General features: G+C 37.1%; 1 protein-coding gene across 2 annotated transcripts in view; it reads left to right on the forward strand.

The window, feature by feature from the left end:
• Positions 1-8,355: 8,355 nt before the first annotated feature.
• Positions 8,356-19,246, forward strand: part of LOC132707559 (inhibitory POU protein) — a 50,414-nt gene continuing 39,523 nt past the window's right edge. For both annotated transcript variants that reach the window (XM_060679459.1, XM_060679460.1), the window contains exon 1: positions 8,356-8,714. In XM_060679459.1, the coding sequence (XP_060535442.1) occupies positions 8,565-8,714 (150 nt within the window). In that variant the 5' untranslated portion in view covers positions 8,356-8,564. The remainder of the gene's footprint in view (positions 8,715-19,246) is intronic.

Consider the following 19,246-nt stretch of genomic DNA (forward strand, 5'->3'; position numbering starts at 1 on the left):
AACGATGTCTGTAAAGCAGTCCGACATTCTGTCGTCGAATTAACATCTAGTATTTCCAATCACAACGTCCGTGGCTAATTATTTCAGGCCGGCAATTAGCCGGGGCACGTAGGTCCGCAGGGGGTTACGTGTCTGACACTTTGTTGCCGGGTTCTGGCGGGGACAGGGGAAACTTGTCCGCTCGGTCCCTCAGAGAGCTTGCCCGGGATTATCGGTAACAAGCGCGAGGTTCAAACTTGAAAAAAAAAGTGAAAAAAAAAATTGTCGGCGCGTAGGATCGAACCCGGATCGTCGACGTCGAACCCGACGCGTTTGGCCTAGCGGCCAAGAAGTCAACGGTTGTTGCTATGTTCCAATGATCGATTCGACAGGAAATAATAGCTCGCTTCCAAACTCGAATCACAAATTTAAAAATTCTGGAGAAAGAGCTTAATTTGTATTCAAAAATTTAATAAACTGCTGGCTATTTTTAGATTCATAGTTTCATATTTACTTCCTCCTTCTAGATAATATCTTGCTTCTCTCTTTTACTAACTAAACTGTGTAGAATAAATAAACTCTTTTTTATTTTGCAACCCATTTTATTATATATTATTGTTATATAAGGATAGTTATTAATTATATTAAAAAAATAATAATCAAATTTTAATAAATCTTTGATTTAGTACAGCACTAATTGTCAAAAAATACAAACACAATTATTTGAACATGATAGTTTTTTCTCTATTCTTCAGTTTGTGCTTAGTGTGCTTTACATGGAACCAACACAAAAACAATATTACAAATCGTGCCATCGTGTTTGAGTGCAAGCCGGAAAACGTCAGATAAACTTTTTATTCGAAAATAAATAAAAGCCGTCTTTTTTTTTGACATTATGTTGAGGTGTTACTTTAGCCTGCAAATATTTTAACTCTTGGAACTTGCACCCATCCTATTACAGTCTCCGCAGGAATGGCTTCCTGATCTATACTAAGTATTATATAAATATTATATCGGTTTAAGAGTATTAGCTATAAAACCCATAATAATTTATTATAAAATACGTATTCCTATAAAATAATGACAAGTCATAGTATACCCTGCGAAATGAAAAAAATCAGAAGAGGTTAATAGTCGAGTATCCTTAGTAGACATGCCCACGTTATAGAAAAGCAAACAAGAAGAAGAAGCACTCTGGTTGGGCGAGTGTCCATCGTAAACGTGCCCAATAGAAGCAAGGAAGAAGAAGAACTATGGCGTATTATTAGGCAGTCAAAAGCGTTCTTTTTAAAACGTGGCTGAAGTGTCTCCCCTATCTCTTCGCTCATGGAAATTTTGTGGGGCGGGCGGTGCCCCCCAAGCCTGCGAGAGTATATTCATAGCTCTCACAGTTTCCCCACGCCGTTGTCGTCCCGGGAACGTCTAGGTCCTAGGGGATGCCCTTGTTGTTTGTGCAACACCCGAAAAGTCGGAATCTTACGGAAATTGATGCGAATTTCACGGAGAACAGCGACGGCGGGCGCATAGAAACTCTTACAAATGAAACCAAAAAGTATTTAATATAATAATAATAATTATTATTATTATTAATTAACTGAAGACGCCCAAGCCAAGCTTACGTTGTGATTAAAAAAATTCAATCTGTCATTACAGTTTCATCTCTTCCGGAATACATTAAAAAGACAGTCAGTCCACAAGACTGTAAGATTCCTCGACTCCACGGTCTTCCAAGATTCACAAAACAAATCTACTTCATTTGGGTATTGTTAGCACCATCGGTTCACCAACTCAATTTTAAAAACTTTCAAAGGAAACCAGTTTTGTTCTTCATCCTTAGCATCTTGAACTAATGAGCATTAAGTTAGATCCAGATGACATTCCAGTTAATCTTGACGTTTACTTCCTGTCCCTGAAACAATAAGCATAATATCAAACATCTTAAAAGTTTAAAATTAACTGAAATATAAATATATTACTGTCACTTAGATCAAATGTTGCTCTTGGCTCTTTGAGGTGAGTTGGAGAGTCAACCGACCAAAGAGACCAAAAAGCAGTCCAGCAATAAAGTTGAAGAGACGGCTGGTTTTTCTTGATAAGAAGTACGCCCATGGGTAAAAAAAATGTGGAACAGACTCGAAACACAAGATCACTTTTAATAGGGAAAGACGAAATGTAAAACCTGCCACATCAACACTAAAAGTGACATCAAACATGGACCTTCCTCAGCATAAACGGTGTTATTTTCCTGCACGCATCCCGAATCGTATTTCCATTCCTTTTGGTGTTGTAGGAAGATCACATAAACAAACACATTGAGAAAGAACACCTTAGCATCCCTCAGGAACCATGGACCGTGTCTAAGGAAACAGTTGAACAAACAACCATCTAACTAAAAAACCGCATGTCTGCTGGAGAAGATGAAATATCTAACGAGTTGCTGAAGTACGGAAGAGAGGAACTATTAAAGGAGCTGCACGTATTCTTAAGACCAACAAAGTAACAACTGAATGGAAGGAAAGCATAACCATCCAAATACTTAAGAAAGGAAGCAGAAAGACCCAGAAAACTATCGGGGAATCACGCTGTTAAGCTCAATACTGAAGTTATTCACCAAAATATTGTTTGACGAAATATCTTTTCGTGGGCTGTGTGAAGAGCAACAAGGTTTTAAAAAAATAGGTCAACAATACATGCAATCTTTACAATCAGGCAGATTGCTGAAAAATCTATAGAATACAATAAAGCATTTGACCGCGTAAGACTCCCTGATGTTGTGAGACTTCTCAAGAAAAAGAGCGTGCACCTAGACTTGATAAAGATCATAGTTACGACCCAAATATGAGCTAATATCTGAAGTGAAGAAGATTGTAAAAGGGGACAAAGAAATAAAGGTAATCTGCTATGCGGACGATGCTGTGTTGATATCGGAAGATGAAGACAACTTACAGAAAATGCTCTTTAAGTTCGAAAACATCGCCTCTAAGTACAACATGGAGACATCGGTAGCAAAATCTAAACCATTAAAGATATCAAAAGAGCCCTGAAGATGCAAATTGACCATATACAATCAACCTGTGAGCAGGTCATGAGTTCTAATTATTTCGGCGTCAGCGTTATGCGCAGCAGAGGTCACCAAAAAGAAGTAAAATGCCAAACATACTGAGGGACCATAAACGAAGCAAAGGCATCAGAGAACTTTGCGGTGTCCTTGATATTGTACGATGGCGCGAACCGAGAGATCATGTTGCACAGATGGATGTCCACAGACTGTCGAAAATTGCAAGAGATGGTCTCCCAAGATCGAGCAGAACTCCTGGACGTCCCCCTATAAGATGGCATGAGAGCTGGAGATCATCTACTCGGCTATGTCTATGACTACAGAGTAGTCAGTATAAAAAGAAGAAGAAGAAGAAGAAAATCTTTAACATATCCTTATTAAGTCTACATTATCGAGGGGGAGGGGGGCGGAGCAGCTTCATCTTACTGACAACACTTTTGTCGGACCTGAATGTTATCAACTTCTTGAACAAGTTGAGGTAAATCATTCTCAGTCTAATAACTTTAAAGCGTTTTATCAAGATGGGACACAGTGTACAGGGTGTTTTATTTTATCCATTTTAAGTGCATGGTGAAGCCTACACTGATGAAACTGATGATGAAACTATTCGTCGTAGACGATATACTTTAAGACAGACTATACCATAGTTAAACAAAGTTTCTTCGAGCGTTGTATAAACGTCCCGTCCGACGTAGGCGGTCGGGGAGGGGGGCGGGGGCCGCTTAACGAGCCCGATTCGTCTCTACTAAGAGGTGACGCTTTACAAATGGGATGCTGTAACTTTTACGGAAAGCGTTTTACTTAACTTCCCCCACTCCGACTGCCGGATCCCGTTAGTTTTACGGGAGATCTTATTAGCGGGGATCGATTCCGGGGGGCAGTTTGTTTCCGGTCGTTTGCGGCTGTTTCCCGCTCACGGTCTAATTAGGACAACGACTGGGTACTAATTTGGTTACGCGGCGGCGGCGGCGGGGGCGGTTTTAACCGAATTCGACACTTTAAAGGTATAACGAGCTGGCGGCAGTTTCGCTGCGGGTTGGCGGGGGGCATTTGAGAAATAAGCGCTACGCTTTTAAGCTCCTTATATTTTATAGCAGGTAGTTTATAAATGTTAGCGATATCTTTTGAATGACCTTCGAAAGTCACGTGTGCTGAGTCAGGACGAAGGGCAGCACGATGTACACCGAAGAGCCGTAAACAAACATTAATGTTGTAATAGGTACTTTGCTTTTTGGGGAGAGTATTATTTAGGGTTGAAACGTTATTTCTTTAATCAAAGACGAGATTCCCCTTGTTAATATATTTTACACCTTTTTCTTTTTTATTCAGTAATAGGATTGCCATTATCCTTTAATCAATAACGATATTATCGTTATTCATGCGTTCTTTACACAGTTTTTCTTTTTTTTTTTCAATATTGGGATTCAAAATAAATGGGAACTAAAAGTTGAGATTTTCACGAAATTAAATATTATGACATGACAATTGTTTCGACAACACCGCGTCTTTATGATAAAGACACGGTGTTTCGTGAAAATCTGAACTTTTAGTTCTTATTTATTTTGATAAATGGATTTCGATAAAAGCCACCTCAGTTCAATATTGGGATTGCCATTATTAATCTGCTATACAATTTTTTTTAAATCTTTCAGTGGGATCGCCACTACATTTAATCATTTTACACTTTCTTCTTGTTACACTTATTTTTTGTTTAAACTTTGAATAAGCAATTCAATAGTGGGATCCTACTATTGAATGAAAAAAAAATGTAAAACAGAGATTAATAATGGCAATCCCATTACTGATTAAAGGAATTGTGGCAATCCCATTATTGAATAAAAAAAAGGTGTAAGACAAATTAATAATGGCAGTCCCTATATTGAAATACTTTTTTTTCTTTAGGGTTTGCCACCTTAAATGATTGCTTTTTCCCGGATAGATGGGAATTTTTCGTCTAAAATGAACGCCTGAGATTATTTTTTCAAGCTTGGTGTTATTAAAAAAATGAAAGTGTCGTAATTTATTGCTATGTTACTGTTGTAAAAATTTATTAGATCAGGGGATGTGGTATCAGGTAAATTATCGCTCTCTCGAAAAAAAATTATGGATATCTCTTGGAGCTCTTCTGAAATCTCGACCCAATTTTCATTTTTAGATATATCTAGTTTATTTTTGTGCGAAAATGTATTAAAATAAGTTATTTTTATCCTAGCTATTGCATGTTTTGGTATAATTCCTTAGCTTTGGTTAGTTTTAATCGATAATATGAAAGATAATGAGGAGCCGATGTTCGTATGTATTTTTTATAGGCCTTGTCTCTTAACTTCATTAAAAATGTATTATTTTCAGTAACCCATGGAGTAAAGGGTTTATGTGTGAAAGTTTTGTTCTTCGTAGGTATTGGTATTGGTATTGGTATTAAAGGGGGGCGCCCTCGCGGGCGTCCAAGCACTTAGGCCACCAGATGGGCCCGTTGTGCCCCCAGGCCGCTCTAGAGGGCGTCCAGAATGCCGCCCCTCCTGTAGAAGGTCAGCAACTCCTTTAGCCCAATACCGTGCACTGAGTCCGGATCGATCAGGGCCGTTCCGAAGACTCCCAATCTTGCCCATGTCAAGGCAGGGCACTCGGTGAGCAGATGAATACGGGGTCTCCTCCCCTTCCATACACCACCTACACTCCGGGTCGTCTCCAATGCCTAGCAAGCAAAGATGCCTCCTAAGCCTGCAATGTCCTGTGTAGGCCCCTGTTAGTGCTCTACACTCCCTTCTGGTCAGTCTAAGCAGCTCCCCGCGGCCCGGTCTCTCGCCCAGGCTTCGAGAGCTCCCCGCCTCACATTGCCCCGGATACCGGGACCCAGACCAACGTGACCTTTCTTTCCTCAGCCACCCTCCTCAGTACTCCTTTGCGCTCCTTTATCAACAAGGAGCGCGTACGCACTGACTTCAGCGCCATGAGTGCAGCCCTACTATCCGAGCAGAAGAAGACTCTCCTGCGTTCCAATATAAAGTTTGTGATTTGGTATTTTTCATATTTTTGGACTTATATTATATTTTTCGATTAATTTTTGAGATGTCATATTTATTGCTTTAGAAATAGAAACATTACATAACATTCCAAAAATTGAAATTGCTACGCCACTGACATACATTTTGCATAAATTGACAGAATATTCACGAGGAATCATATTTTTAAATTAATTTTTGAGATGTGACATTTATTGCTTTAAAAACAGGAACATTACATAATTGACAGAATATGAACGAGGACTCCCTGAAAGTAAAATATAAGGTTGTTCGGAAAGTCATTTCGTTTTTTCCCGTCAGAGGACTTAATTACGTTTTTTCGAAACCAACTTCACACTTAAGCCGCATAACCATTATATGTCTTGAGAGCTGATATTGCAAGGCTTGTGTGTGAAAAAGTTCTATTAATTCTACGCAGTAGTTTTTGGTTGGTGCCCTTTTAAATATGGAGAGCAATAAGCAGCATTTTTGTCATATTTTACTTTTTTAATTCAGAAAAGGTAAAAATGCTGTCCAAGCGAGAAAAAAATTGACGGATGTGTATGGAGAAGGCGCGTTAACAGTACGCCAGTGCCAGAACTGGTTTGCAAAATTTCGATCCGGCAATTTTGATGTCGAAGATGCACCACGGTCTGGAAGGCCGGTCGAAGCTGACAAAGATGCGATAAAGGCATTAGTTGATGCAAATCGGCGAATAACCACACGAGAGATCGGTGAGAGATTAAATTTGTCGAATTCGACTGTTTATGGCCATTTGAAAGGCACGGGCGTAACCTCGAAGCTCGATGTGTGGGTGCCCCATGTCCTTACGGAGCGAAATTTGTGTCATTGCGTTGACGTGTGTGATTCGCTCCTCAAGCGTCAAGAAAATGATCCATTTTTGAAGCGGATTATTACTGGGGACGAAAAATGGGTTGTATACAACAATGTTGAACGCAAGAGGTCATGGAGCAGAAAAGATGAACCGGCTCAAAGCGTGTCAAAAGGCAACATTCATCAAAAAAAGGTGATGCTCTCCGTTTGGTGGGATGTCAAAGGAATCGTTTTTTTTGAGCTTTTGCCTTACAATACAACGATTAATTCAGAAGTCTATTGTCATCAACTGGACAAATTGAATGATTCACTTAAAGAGAAGAGGCCCGAATTAATCAACAGGAAGGGTGTAGTGTTCCACCAGGATAATGCGAGACCTCACACAAGTTTGGTCACTCTCCAAAAACTTTTATAACTTGAATGGGACGTACTGCAACATCCACCATATTCTCCAGATCTGGCGCCTTCCGACTACTATTTGTTGCGGTCCCTGCAAAATTTTTTGGCTGGCACAACCGTTACCTCAAACGAAGATGTCAAAAACCACCTGAACCAGTTTTTTGCCAGCAAGGACCAAAACTTTTATGAGAGGGGAATTATGTTACTGCCAGAAAGATGGCAAAAGGTGTTGGACCAGAATGGCCAATATACAATTTAATAAAATATTTATTCATTATACGAAAACTGTCTTTCATGTTCCCCAAAAAAAACGAAATGACTTTCCGAACAACCAATATAATTTTTGGAATTCCGAAACATGTAGTCAAAACATTGCCACATTTATTTTCACAATCAGAACTTAATGACATGTAGACTGCAAAACAAAAATTTACTATCACAAATTTTATAGGATATTTTGATCAAAATGGATTACTTGGTTATTGCACCGATATTTTTAATACTTGGCACAGACTGCAATTCTGAGGACTGGAGGCCTTTAGTTGCGTAAATGAAGCCTTAACGTTGTTTTTTTTTGCACGCCGTTGCTCACTCTGTGCAAATGAAAGACTGCTACGAAAATCTTGGACTACTGCTTTGGGAAAATCAAGAAGTTCGATGATTTGTGGTGACTTCAAAACTGATGAACTTCAACTAGGTCGGCGGTGACGATACGAGATGTGTTCAAAACGTAAGGTGACTTTTAAGTTTAAAACAAAAGTATTTATTGTTCAAGCAATCACCAAGTACGTCTGGTACGTACTTTCTGATATAGACTGAGACGTAAGAAGGAAAACCGACGTGTTTTCGAATTGCTAGGCCCCCTATACGCGGTGGGTTTCGTGCGCCGTATGTTCCCGATCGAATACCCATTCAAAAATCCATACACCATCAAAATGCCACTAATTTGTGTGTCGGGAGAAGAGAGGCGAAATGCGGCTGTACATGGGCGGGCGTCGGGACGCTCGAGCACGCAGGCGTCGCGCGCCGCGACCCCCCAAACGCGACGTTCACCCCCAATGGCAGACTTCAGTTCGACGACGCTCGTCCGGCCGCACTGAGGGTGGAAATTTGCATAGCCGCGAAACGCTCACTCACACACACACACACACTGTTGCTTGTACAGCTCCTTATCCCGCAGCGGTACTATACAGTTTCGAAACAGCTATTCGGAATGACAGTCGGTGGTATCCGTCAGTGTTCAGTGTCGGGGTTCTTGGTTTAACGGAGTGGGGGGACTAGACCCAGATCTGATGTACTCGCCGGACAAAATGATGGGGGCGAAGGGCCCCACGGGGCTCCACGGGCCCATAACCTCGTCGGGGGCCTGCTTCGCGGGCCGATACTCCCCCACGTACAGGAGCCCCGAGCCCATGCCCAGGAGGTGCATGCCAAATCCGTCGGTAAGCGTTGTAGCGCTTAAATTAAGCGAAAAAAAATCGTTAAAAAATCATATTATGTTTTGGATTCCTGTTGCTACAGTTGGCGATGAATCGAATGTTTCGGGTTAAGAAGTCAACAAGAATATTTGGAAGTATAGTTATTAAGTATTAAAAGCAGGTGTTAAAGCCTTGGTCTGCACAACACTGAAAAGTTAAATTTCTGATTAATTATTTTTTCCATTTGGTAAATGTCAAATATACTTAATGCTTAAAGGTCTCGCAAAGGTCGTATCCTGCTAGATCGAAGTTGATAGTTTTCTCATATAATCATTATTTTAATCAATCAATATTGTATTTAATTGCCGAAATTTGCTAACAGGTTGTACCAAAAACTTGTTGTGTTTGTGTTGCCCCTATGAATGTGAGTGCGTACTATTGATATCCTTTATCTGTTAGATTATTCAAATGCATTTTATTCGATAAGTCATACACTCCGGGTATCTAAATTAATGCAGCTTCCTTTCTTATAAGTCCCTATTTGGACCATAGGTTTCAGTCTATACAGTGTAATAATAATTTATCTCTTTCTGGTTTATAGATTTAAACGGATTTATGACGCTTAAGTACTGAACATTTTAAATATAATTTTTATGAGTTTGTTTATTGATGATAGTTAGTTCAACTGTTTAGCAAGGTTATTCTTTCCTGAAATTATATTTCAAAAGTAAATTCGTGCCATTTTTTAAGAAAAGCATAAAAAATAAAAAAGTATAAGATATAAAAGATATAGGGCCGTCGCTACTAATTTTATTCGGTTATCTTAAAGTCAACTCCAATTTGCCCGTTTTGGTATATCATTTAATGACTTAATTTCAATTTTTTATGAGCTATTGACACTAGAAAAATGACATTCTGACCAATTTTGAAAAATTCGAACGCCTTTAAAATCTAAACCATTAAACTTAAAGCCGCAGGACTTTGATATTTCAATATCTCAGTGTTATTGAATATAAAAATAAAAATGCAATAAGAATGTGGAACTTAAATGCATAAAAACGAAACTTTTCAAGTGCAAAAATAATTGAGAATAGAGCCACGGAAAAAAATTGTATTAATTTTTTCGTGACACCAAAACTAAAACTAAAACCTATGGTTAGAGCTATAGATGAGCGGCGAAATACAAATGACTGCCCGATACATTACACATTGTGAATTTGATACTTTCTGTGTATAGAATCATAAGAAATATTAATTAAGCAAAACAAATAATCCGATGTAATTTGAATCAAATATAAAACCCAGAAAACCTAGGCATTCAACAATCGACAGTTCATTTAAAATGGATATCCTTTACTATTACTGCAATTGCGATATTAACCGTCCGCCATAAATTGTCAATTCTAATTATCAGTTCATCTGTAAAACGCTACGATCCGCCAACCGCTCTGTCATAGTTTTATTCGATATTTATCAGTTGTTTATACGGGGTGAACAGAAAAATTGCGTTAGTTTGAGGGTGTGGTTTCATATATTAGATATATTATTTTTATTATTTTTTTACATAATTATTTCTGCATCGGAGAAACTTAAATGAAATTTTATGGACATTTTTTTTTATCAAGATATAAAAATTAGGATAGATATTAGCAGAACTTTGTTTTTGAAAAACTCTGCATACCTCCGTGTACTGTTTCAAATTCGACTGTCACCGTTAGGATCACGGTAACGGTTATCAACATTATTTTTCTTATGGTCACCATATTGGATTTTTGCAGTGTTGAATAGGCCCTCAGAAATTATTGGGTTGTTCGGAAAGTCATTTCGTTTTTTTTGGGGAACATGAAAGACAGTTTTCGTATAATGAATAAATATTTTATTAAATTATATATTGGCCATTCTGGTCCAACACCTTTTGCCATCTTTCTGGCAGTAACATAATTCCCCTCTCATAAAAGTTTTGATCCTTGCTGGCAAAAAACTGGTTCAGGTGGTTTTTGACATCTTCATTTGAGGTAAAGGTTTTGCCATCCAAAAAATTTTGCAGGGACCGGAACAAATAGTAGTCGGAAGGCGCCAGATCTGGAGAATATGGTGGATGTTGCAGTACGTCCCATTCAAGCTGTAAAAGTTTTTGGCGAGTGACCAAACTTGTGTGGGGTCTCGCATTATCCTGGTGGAACACTACACCCTTCCTGTTGATTAATTCGGGCCTCTTCTCTTTAAGTGAATCATTCAATTTATCCAGTTGATGACAATAGACTTCTGAATTAATCGTTGTATTGTCCGGCAAAAGCTCAAAAAAAACGATTCCTTTGACATCCCACCAAACGGAGAGCATCACCTTGTTTTGGTGAATGTTGGCTTTTGACACGCTTTGAGCAGGTTCATCTTTTCTGCTCCATGACCTCTTGCGTTTAACATTGTTCTATTCAACCCATTTTTCGTCCCCAGTAATAATCCGCTTCAAAAATGGATCATTTTCTTGACGTTTGAGGAGCGAATCACACACGTCAACGCGACGACACAAATTTCTCTCCGTAAGGACATGGCGCACCCACACATCGAGCTTCGAGGTTAAGCCCGTGCCTTTCAAATGGCCATAAACAGTCGAATTCGACAAATTTAATCTCTTACCGATCTCTCGTGTGGTTATTCGCCGATTTGCATCAACTAATGCCTTTATCGCATCTTTGTCAGCTTCGACCGGCCTTCCAGACCGTGGTGCATCTTCGACATCAAAATTGCCGGATCGAAATTTTGCAAACCAGTTCTGGCACTGGCGTACTGTTAACACGCCTTCTCCATACACATCCGTCAATTTTTTTCTCGCTTGGACAGCATTTTTACCTTTTCTGAAGTAAAAAAGTAAAATATGACGAAAATGCTGCTTATTGCTCTCCATATTTAAAAGGGCACCAACCAAAAACTACTGCGTAGAATTAATAGAACTTTTTCACACACAAGCCTTGCACTATCAGCTCTCAAGACGTATAATGGTTATGCGGCTTAAGTGTGAAGTTGGAGATTAATTCAGAGGGTTTTTGGAAAACAAACCAATATTGGGAACTGCTTTTAATTAAATTGCAAAAACACGAAAATTGGAACAATTTAAATTTAGCTTTGTAATCCTGGCTTCCAATAAATATTTCCTTTTTAATGTTATTTGTCTCTCCCTTTTCTTGTATTTATGTCCTCCTGAAATTAACATGTGCATGATAATTTTTATTACTTATTCTTATTAAAACAAAAATATTGTTTACAATATAATTAACAGATAATAAAATAAGCATCACGAAAATTGTTTTAAATGTTTAAAATAACAATTTAAACATGTTATAGAATTAAAACAAAGAGGCCATCATTATAAATTGTATCCTTAGACTAAAAAATCCCATTTCTTCGTTTCGGGCATGTGTATTATTAATGCAATGGGTAAAAAAAAATGGTAAAAGTGGAGACACTGAGAATGCAAACTAAAATGTTAAAGGAATCTTTTAGGAGTGACAAACGACCGGCCTTAAAATACAAAAGTTCAAGTTTGATTAATGTGATCATCTAATTATCATAAGAGAACAGAAAAACGCCGTTTTGTAATAAGCCAGTATTAATTTGATTTGAATTCCGTTTAAAACAAATACGCAATACGTTAAATATAGAAAAAAAGAAAATCGATGCCACTGAACTAATAATTTATAAACGAATCAATATCAAACTATTTTTAAGCGTACTTAAACTGCTATATTTGATTAGTTAAGTTCTAGATTTACTAAAACGTGATTTCTTGTGCATTTTAAAAAGCATTTTGTGGTGTTGGTAAATTATACATCGGAAATGCAATAATGCAAGATGTTGTTTAAAACATTTTGATTGAATTTTAATATTGAACCTTTTCTTTTGTAAAGTCCTCTTCGTCAACCCAGTTCGGTTTACGAGAAACGCATGGGGACCGAACCGGTAAATAAATAAACGAGTGGAGCGCATGAAACCGAAAAATTAATATTCATGGCGGTAAGGACCGCGGAAAATTGGGATATTATTGACAAATTACCCGGCGCTGAATAAAATATGGATTTTATCAAATATATCGCCCACTTTTGTGAAAAATTAATATCCACAAATCTGAAACGACGCCCGTGCGTTTTAATATTTCATGGGGGGCGGGGGGGGGGGGTCATACTAAAAATTTTATCGTTATTATTTTGGTCCATTTAAGACAATTTCAAAATGAATTTACTCGAAACAGAACGGCCCTTTAAATGACTAAGACAAATGACGCCTCAGTGTGTCAGGATGTGTTACAAATAAATTATTCGAAAAGAATTAGTGGCGTAGCAGAAATAAAGTGATATTTTTTTTCCAAATAATTCATGCCAAAACTAGTTGTGGAATCCGCTGTACACTGTCATTCTAACAAGAAGATGCAAAATGCTTTAAAAGGGCAACCGATACGTGAAAACCGCCGAGCAAGAAGAAATCAACCTATTATGAGGACAGACTGTCATCTACGGCTATTGAAACTGAACTGGGGTTAGAAATAACTTCAAGGAGAAGCAAGAAAAGGCCCTCTATTATGTTCAAATAACATTACACATTGCTCAAGGTCGTTTTAAATGAAATGGCGTAATATTCTATGGAGCGATGAAACAAAAATAAATGTAATAGGTTAGAAGAACATCTAACCAGGAACTATTATGAAAACACACCATCAAAACTGGAGCTTCTTTTCCTTGTTATGGTGTAGGGTCAATTCACTGGATAAAGGAGGTTATGGACAAACACGAATATGTTCATGCTGAGCATCATTTTACCATCTCCAGAGTGGCACATGCCCTTAATGTAGAAATATGAACAGGTTGATGATCCAAAACTTTCTTCTAGAACAGCCAAAGAGTTTTCTATTACAGATCTATATAACTAATATCACATAAATAGAATATTGTACCGGATGACGAATTTTTAAGGGTTAGTATAGACTAAATGACAAACCTAGTTCGACACTTATGATACCCCAGAAAATGGTTGGGTTGACTCAACTGAAAAGGTTAAAAACAAAAGCCCCATCAAAAAGAGGTAAAAGAAAATGGACTTTCTCGGTCTGCGAAAAATATTAACGATTCTTCCCTGGATTACCATGAAGACACCACCGCTGATTTATTTGAAAGTTGGTTTAAAAACCAACTAGTTCCAAACATTCTTCCTAATAGCGTGTGACACAAAAGCAACAATCCAAAACTACATGTATAATAACGACATTTATTTTCACGAAGATTATACCAAAAAGCAATTAATTGAGGTTCTACGAAGCTTGAACCTACGTCACATCACCAGTTAAGGGACCATGAAAAAAAACATCTCCAATAATTAGCCTTCCTATCACTCCTGCCCAAACATTGATTCTTAATCGTTCTTGAAACTGTCCGGGATGAATAATTCTTTGATTATTTAAAGGCCAGTATCTATTGTGAACAAAATCAAGTTAACGAAGTTATTATTCTCGTCAGGCTTATCTAACAGCCAATTACAATATGGAAGTCTTGTTGCAAAGTCAGCTTCATAAAGATGTCGATGAATGTTATACTTAAAAGACTGATAGCCATGTTTTTTAAAAATTCTCCTCACAGATTCTCTTGAGATGTCTAATTCTAATGCCGCTTCTCTTAGCGACGCAGCTGGATTTACGTTGACGTATCCCACGACATTGATTTTTATTACTTCACTTACAATAAAATTGTCATGTCGATTATTTTGTGGATTTTTCATTTTCAATTCCAGCTTTCTAAAGAAAGAATGTGCAGACCTGTAGAGAGTTTTTCTGCATTCCCCATATATCAGAAACATACCAGCTTTTTCTTAATTTGTAAATTGGTTATTGTTTTCCATGACAATCCAAATCGATAATACGACAAAATCGATAATCAGATAAAAATGTACAAACTGTCAGAATTTTCAATCATGCCGACTTGATGATAAATAGAAGCAAAGCCACCTAAGTAATATTTTGTTTTATAAAAATGAGCTTGTTTTTTAACGTTAATATAAAAAAAGGATAGACCTCAGAGACGTGACATCACAAGAAATAGAAATACAGAGAGATGTTGGACCATTATTAGTCTATATTCTGAGGACATGAATGACGCTGTTATTGTAGTTGGAACTCATGAAGACCTTAATTAATATAATGGACTGCCATTAGTAGAATATACAGTCGAAACTCTATATGAACACTTGAAAAATAACAATACGTATATGTGTTCCTTAATATTTAATTATTTTATATACATATTTTAACATTGACTTAGGAACATTTTATATAAATATTTGAGAACTAACTACATTTAATGTTTCAAATAATCGGTCATTTTCTTTTGAATTTTTTTAGTGTGTCAATGAGAGGGGCATTTTCCCCATCATACATAAAAAATTTCTCTGGCAGCTTAACTGAATATAGGGCTTGTAGAATTTTTGGTGGTGCTCCCAGATCAACTTCCTCATCTTCTTCTTCCTGTTGGTGCTCTTCCTTACCCTTTATTGCTTGTTGTTTCCTGTTGTAGGCAAATCCTAATCTATCACCATATCTCATATCTTGCAACTGCTCACTTGTAAAAGTTGTAAAAGTTTCATTTACTCTTTTTTACATGATCAGGTGACCAGGTCAATAGTATTTATGATGGTCACAGCCTCCTAGACAAAATTTTCAAAATTTAAAAAAAACGAAAAAAACCAACCTAGAATGTCTAAAAATGCAAAAAAGTATAGGTTGTGCTATTTAAAATTCAAAAGTTACTGTCGTTCCCGCGCAAACCGGAAGTGCAGCCATTGACTACATATTGCCAAAAACTTGAAGGACATTCAGCGTATATTAACCCTGCCAAGTTACAAATCGCTATCTCAAGCCGTTTAAAAGTTATAGAGTGTTCCCACTTTCTTTGTGTCACCCGTTATATTCAATAGAAAAATAATTAAAGCAGAATGGGTTAGCAATAGCAGTAGAATTTCGTCAGCGGCTTATCAACTTTGTGCCCAAAAGATGCAATGAAGTTTTATTACTCGATCGTGGACTCGACCTGTATATAAATAAAAAATATGGGCGAAATAAAAAAAATCCACATACCCTCGCATTATTAAAGTACACTCTGTATTATTTATTGAAAATCCCGACCGGGAGTCCCTGGGCGGGGGTGGAGGGGGTCCGTGAATTGCGTAAGTCCCGTTACGTGGCCCCACCAACAAGTTGGCCCTTTTATCATCACAGCGCATCGATTTCCAATTACTCATATTTCCCGGCTTTTGGTGCGTTTCCCACGGAGTCCTCGACCGTCTCTGTCTCTCCCCCTTTTTCGATTGACGGCACTATTTCTATTATTTTTGTCAACACGATAGTGTAACGACACCGCGTTGCCCCCTCCCCCGTCGCCGCCGCCAAATATTGCCGGGAAAAGGGTGAACTGGGAATAGAGAACGACTGAAGACTAATTGCCCAAGATGCAGGAAATTTTGCAATTCAATAGTGATAAATGAAAACAAAATTGCATAATAGAAAAGTGACACCCGAAGGGCACTTTTAAACCAAACCTTTTTTAAATAAAGAAAACGAAGAAACTAATACACAATTCTTTTCATTAAAAAAACGGTATGCCTTGACTGAAAACAAAAACTCCAGAAGTTGATTCTTTGAAATTGCCGTCTTACTTTTTGACCTGGACGGAATTAATTGTTTGTCAAATTGGACTGTCAAAATATTATTATTATTACTTATATCGGCTAAAATTTCATTATTCTATTTTTTTTAAAGAAAAAAAAACATTACATATTTACGGGACATCCTCTAGACATGAGAATAATTTTGGGTGGTTATTTTGTTTTTCTACTTCAACGCACTGTTGGGACACTCCGTATGCATACACGCACAAGGGTGATCCGATTATAAGTGTTACCCCAGCCCCACTTCCCATCCAAATTTTATATTTTACATTTAGATATCACAATTTAATGTAGTAGTATAATATTACGTATATATTTATATACTTATATACAGGGGCGCAATAGATAGCCGATACCCTAGATACTTTTTTGTGGGCCAATTTAAAAAATAAAAATTGTTTTTCAATTTTCGATGTAGATGGAATATTAAACCGTTAATTGAAGCTGTAGATAGACAGGGAAAAAATGGAAGCCATATTCAACATTTAGCGTTATTAATTAATAAATTAGTGTTTATATATTAATATCATTTTTTTGCAATGTATTTTTTTATATGTATATAACAGTATGGTAAGTTTTTATCGAATTTTGAACAGTAATATTCAAGATATGAAACAATAGTCAAAATTAGAAAAAGAAATATATGTGGCTTGCAGTTTTAAAAAATATAAACTTTGATATATTATGCTTATTTGTCATAATTCTCACATAAATAAGTATGTGACAATAAATATATACATTAAACACGACAACTTTGGTGGCATGACGTCATGACTACCTTTTTTTTGTAATAACGTACGGAGCTTCCAATTTTAAAAATAAATCTTTGACATTTTATGCTCATTTGCCACACTTCGTATATAAATAAGTATATAACATTAAATATAAAGATTAAACCATACACTTAGGTTGCGTGAAGTTATTATGACCTCCATTTTTATTATAATATTCGTTGGTTCCAATTAAAAAAAAATACTTTGATATATTACGCTTTCTTGTCATATCTCGTTTCTAAATAAGCGTATGATATTAAATCTACAAATTAAACACTACAACTTTAGTGACGTCACGTTACTACGATCTTTTTAATTTTATAATAATATACTGAGCTTCCGATTTAAACAAACATAATTTTGTATATTACCTTTTTATGTCACACTTCGTCACACAGGTGACGGTGACGGCATCGCTAGTTATTTGCATTTTTTAAACTCCGGTTGGTCCAATTTGTTTCTATTTTTGCTCGTTGCTAAAAAAACTAAGACCGAGTTATTTGTTTATTCATTATTAATGTAGCCCTGCGTGTTTGTGTCCAACAGTTTCTTAGATAATTTCTGTAAGATCAATAACAACAAAACGAAGGATTTGTCAACCCCCCCCCCCAGCCCGGCATTCCGCGTTTCCCTTTCCGCCTTAAAAAAAAGTTGAACGATCGCAATCAAAAACATAATAAGTCGAGAATTGTTATAAAAACACAATAAACCAGCCACACTACTGTCGCCTATTAATTTGATGAGTTTTTATAGCATCGGAGGGGAAACTATTGATAATTCCCGCGCCCCTCCCGGCCCCCATAACCAAACCGAACTCGGCTATCGATCGTTTTTATTGTAAATATACTCCGGATGTTCGGAAAATAAATACAAATACGGATTCAACAGGCCTTTGCCTCTTCCTTCTAGCCGTTTCTGTTTATATACCAATCGCTGCCTTTTTATGACAATTGTTTTAAGCACTCAATTATCATTTCTACGAGCCAGCTTTTCCGTCGGGATTCCGTAAGCCACGTTTTAATTTTTTCGTTCGCTATTTCTGATTATTTAACGGCGTTTTGAACTTTTCTTCCAGTTTCCCATGTCGTAAAAGGCCCACAAGCAATCTCCACAAGCAATCTGAAACAAATTAAATAATAAGTAGTTTCCCAAGGTCCATTTTAGAAAGTCTTCGACACTTTCACCAGAGAATTTTGGTTATTTGGAGGCCGCAATCAAGATCAAGCTCTTCAAGCTCTGTTTGACGTTTCTTCCTCTCGTCACTGCCTCATAATCAGTAGCTACTCTCTTGGATCCCGAAAATAAAGTTAAAGAAGTTGAAGACCAATTAAAGATAGGATAATGAGGGTTTACTTTTTTAGACCAGTAGGTGACTCCAAAGCATTTAGACCGCATGTTTGGCGTCAGAATATTTTGGATAATTGGTTTCATGAAGGGCTATGAAAAGAGACTAAAGCCAAAGTCTCTTTTAGAACTTTTTTCTTCTTCTTCTCATGCCTTTGCCAACCAGGAGATTCTCCTTTTACTTTGAACGGCGATATTTATTTTCATTTCTCAAAGTATTAAATTTTGCGTTTTTTAATTGTAAGAGTTGTGGCTAGCATCTGATTCTGTTCAGGACTTCATTATCAGTCCCAGGTATCTTGAGGATTCTTCCTTAAATCCACATTTCAAAAAACTGCATCTTTTAAATCTGAAAAGCAACATTCTCATTTTTGTATTTAACCAAACTCCGCCAGAAGAAAACCTATTTGCTTCTTCGCAGGAGCATTACTTTGGGAATTTATGAATAGGTTCCCCATATGCAATTTTAGAAAACGACTAAGAAGAATATGAATTTGAAAATAAACTGAGTTTTCTTGTCGTCTTCTTAATTCCTTGAATAAATATTTCTGGTATCTATGCATCTTCTTTGTATTTCAAGGTTAGTTTCATCAATTAACTAACGTGATTCAATCATTTCAATTCAATTTCAATTTTAGGACCTCGAGGACCAAGCACCACGAAATTTCGCTGATGACTCGACGTGTCCTACTTGCTTCGTTGTCGGCCTCAAAAATCAAGACCTTCAGACTCTTG

Source organism: Cylas formicarius, unplaced genomic scaffold, assembly GCF_029955315.1.
Source record: "Cylas formicarius isolate icCylForm1 unplaced genomic scaffold, icCylForm1.1 PGA_scaffold_9__14_contigs__length_23061073, whole genome shotgun sequence".
NCBI lineage: Eukaryota > Metazoa > Arthropoda > Insecta > Coleoptera > Brentidae > Cylas > Cylas formicarius.